Source organism: Quercus lobata, chromosome 11, assembly GCF_001633185.2.
Source record: "Quercus lobata isolate SW786 chromosome 11, ValleyOak3.0 Primary Assembly, whole genome shotgun sequence".
Classification (NCBI taxonomy): domain Eukaryota; kingdom Viridiplantae; phylum Streptophyta; class Magnoliopsida; order Fagales; family Fagaceae; genus Quercus; species Quercus lobata.
This window is the reverse complement of record NC_044914.1, coordinates 33,936,738-33,939,554: the sequence shown is the minus strand read 5'-3', so window position 1 is coordinate 33,939,554 and position 2,817 is coordinate 33,936,738. Positions and strand designations below refer to the sequence as shown.

The 2,817-nt window shown below is 40.1% G+C and overlaps 1 protein-coding gene across 1 annotated transcript; it reads right to left on the bottom strand.

The window, feature by feature from the left end:
- Positions 1-590: 590 nt before the first annotated feature.
- Positions 591-2,605, bottom strand: LOC115967269 (probable carbohydrate esterase At4g34215). The gene is made up of 2 exons (XM_031086345.1): positions 1,876-2,605; positions 591-1,131 (listed from the first exon to the last, which is right to left on the bottom strand). Exons 1-2 carry the CDS (start codon positions 2,440-2,442, stop codon positions 910-912), a joined length of 789 nt encoding a protein of 262 aa, XP_030942205.1. The 5' UTR covers positions 2,443-2,605; the 3' UTR covers positions 591-909.
- Between the last annotated feature and the right edge of the window lie 212 nt (positions 2,606-2,817).

Here is a 2,817-nt window from a genome sequence, read left to right as displayed (position 1 = left end):
CCGGTGGGATTTTGGTGGTTGATTTGGGTTGATCAAGCAGCGGCCTCTGGGTTTTGATTGGGTTGGAAAGTAGTAGTAGAGAAAGATTAAAAAATAATATTTTAATAAGAATAGAGTTTTGGGATGTGGAGGTATTGTAAAATAAGATGGTATAATGATAAAGTGAGTTTTTAGAATGGTAAAATAGGATAGCATTAGCATTTTCCAATGCTAATGCTCGAGCAGGTCTTCCTTTCCCTTTCCTGCGATTTGTACCAGTTTGTAAGGGAGTGTTCTTTGGTTTACTATGTTTTGGCCTTATAATAGGAATCCTTTTCAGCTCCCAACAACCCATATAAATTAGCGATCCCAACTTTTGGCTTGGAGTGCCTACTTAGCCTTTTCAACCAATATGAATTGCCATATACAAGGACTACGATGTTATACTAGAAGACTTCTTTGGTGTGTGTGTTTCTAAAGTCCATAGAATGCTGGAAAAATTTCACTTCTTTCTGATGTAAACACCAAGGCCCATCAATCACTTTGTTTTTGGGCAAGTGCCCACCAAACCAAAATAAATGCTACATAGTTAGGCCCAATATACCCGAACAAAGCTCAAAAAATCCAAAATTCGACATATTTAGTACAATAATGATAACTTTTTTTGAGAATAAGTACCATAATGATACAAACACAATAAACTTCACAATTTGTTAAAATGGTAGATTTGGATCAATACAACATCACTTCTATTGTATGCCAATCACAATTTACCTCTCAATTGTTGTGAACAATATTGTGAAATTTTTAGAGAAGCAGATTATGCAAACAAAACAAGCCGATGGTCATGACACTTAAAAGCTCATCAAAGGGCAAACCACTTGCAAAACCTGAAAGGAGAGGAGACGATGGATTCCCAATTGTTTGAAGTCAAGGATGAGGAGGAAGAATTTGTGGTGGAGCAAAATTGGTGAGATATGCATCAGCCAGCATGTGGCCCAACTTAACCTGGGCCTCTGTGGTAAGATGAAGATTATCTTCCTTGAGTGGAAGACCCTTGGCATCAATGCATACAACATTTGGGAGACTGATTTTGAACTGTGCTTCCCTAACTTTCTCCATGTACTTTCCATCCCCTGATGCAATTGCAACCTGTATAACATATTCCATTCCATTGCAATCAGTACAAAATATGATGAACCAAATTTACTATCCCCTAATAATGAAATTTTAGGTGCGACCTAAACAGGTCCATAATGATCCCAGGCTAGCAACCGGGGGTGCCACAAAAGCTAACTTATTCCATCCTTTTTTTTTTCCTTGTCTTAGTCTGTAAGTATATACACTTCTGGAACATTGGACTGCTTTTAAAATTTGGGGAATTTTGAATCTTGGTTTTCCAAGTATGGAGGAGCAGTCAATGTCACTTAGTTACAAGTCTCATAAAAAGTTACAAGCCTCTAAAGAAGAGAAGTTAATGATGTTGGTATATATTTCCACAAAAAAAATTCTTAGTTTACATTATACTAACAATGTAAATTAATATTATGGAATGTTATACACATTTGCAATAAGTGTATAATATTTTTATCATGCATCAATCAAAACTTGACACATTAGTTAAGTAAGTGTGAAATTGTCTGTGTCAATTTATTGTTTTTCATATTAAACTTAACTAATATAGTTGAGTGCGAAATGAATTTATCATTTTCACATTGAACTAACCAAATGCCAATACGCTGCTAATCTTGCTACTCGAATCCCTTCTTCCTAAACTCCATAACACTTGGTGTCAATTGAGTTAAAGTCTATGGGAACATTAACATGTCAATAAAGAAAGAGTCAATTAGCTTTGAATTGAGGTCAAAAGTAAACCTTAAAACATGTAAGGCTAACCTGGATAATTGGAAGAGAAGGCAAACCAAGATCCTCACGTACATTGCTGATGAGCTTCTCCATGTTCCCCTGATACGCCTCAGCATCATGCTGATGCGACGTGTCACTCTCTCCTTGGTACCAAAGCAAACCCATGATTTCTCCACCACCTTTCACGCTCTCTTTCGCTCTCATCACCATGCTCTCGTACAAGTGCTTCCCACGCGCCCACTCCTTTATGGCGGTCCCACCCACAGCGCAAGGGACCAGCCCCACGACCCCCACGCGCTCCCTCACAGCGTTGGCGAACGACATCCCGGGCCCCACCCCGCAGACCTTCTTGGTGTCGATGTCGGAGTGGAGCGGCTCACGCGCCGCCTCCCAGTGGCGCTTGGCGCTGAATCGGAGGATTGCGGTGGGGTTGGGTTGGCACTCTTGTGGAACGACGCCGTCCCATTTGTGGTGTTTGGTTACGCCGCCGCGGCCGGCCATGTTGCTCTGACCTGACAGGATGAAGATCTGTTTGGTTTGTGATGATTCCATTTCTGGGTTTTGTTTTGAACTGGGAATTGGAGTTTCCATTTCCATGGATTCACAATTTGGGTGTAGCAGACTGGCAGTTGAGTTTTGTTTCAAAGAGCTTCAACTTCAAGCAACGTTAAAACTAAAAAAGGAATGAATACAAGGTCGGTAGCCTTTTTAGTTCATAAAAAGGGGCACATGAACATGGGCATGTCATGAGCCATGAGTCATGAGTCATGACTACTGAATCAGAGTGGTCCTAAGCTTTTGTTTCTCAAACTTTGGTGTTTGGGCTAAGCACTCTAGAGTCTAGACTAGAGGCCTGTTTGTACCAATGTAGATTATGGGAAAGATTTAGGCCTGGTGAGAATTGGGTTTCTGATGAAAAACTTAAGATCCATTGGGCTACAACATTATAAGTTTTTTTCCTTTTGTCTTTTT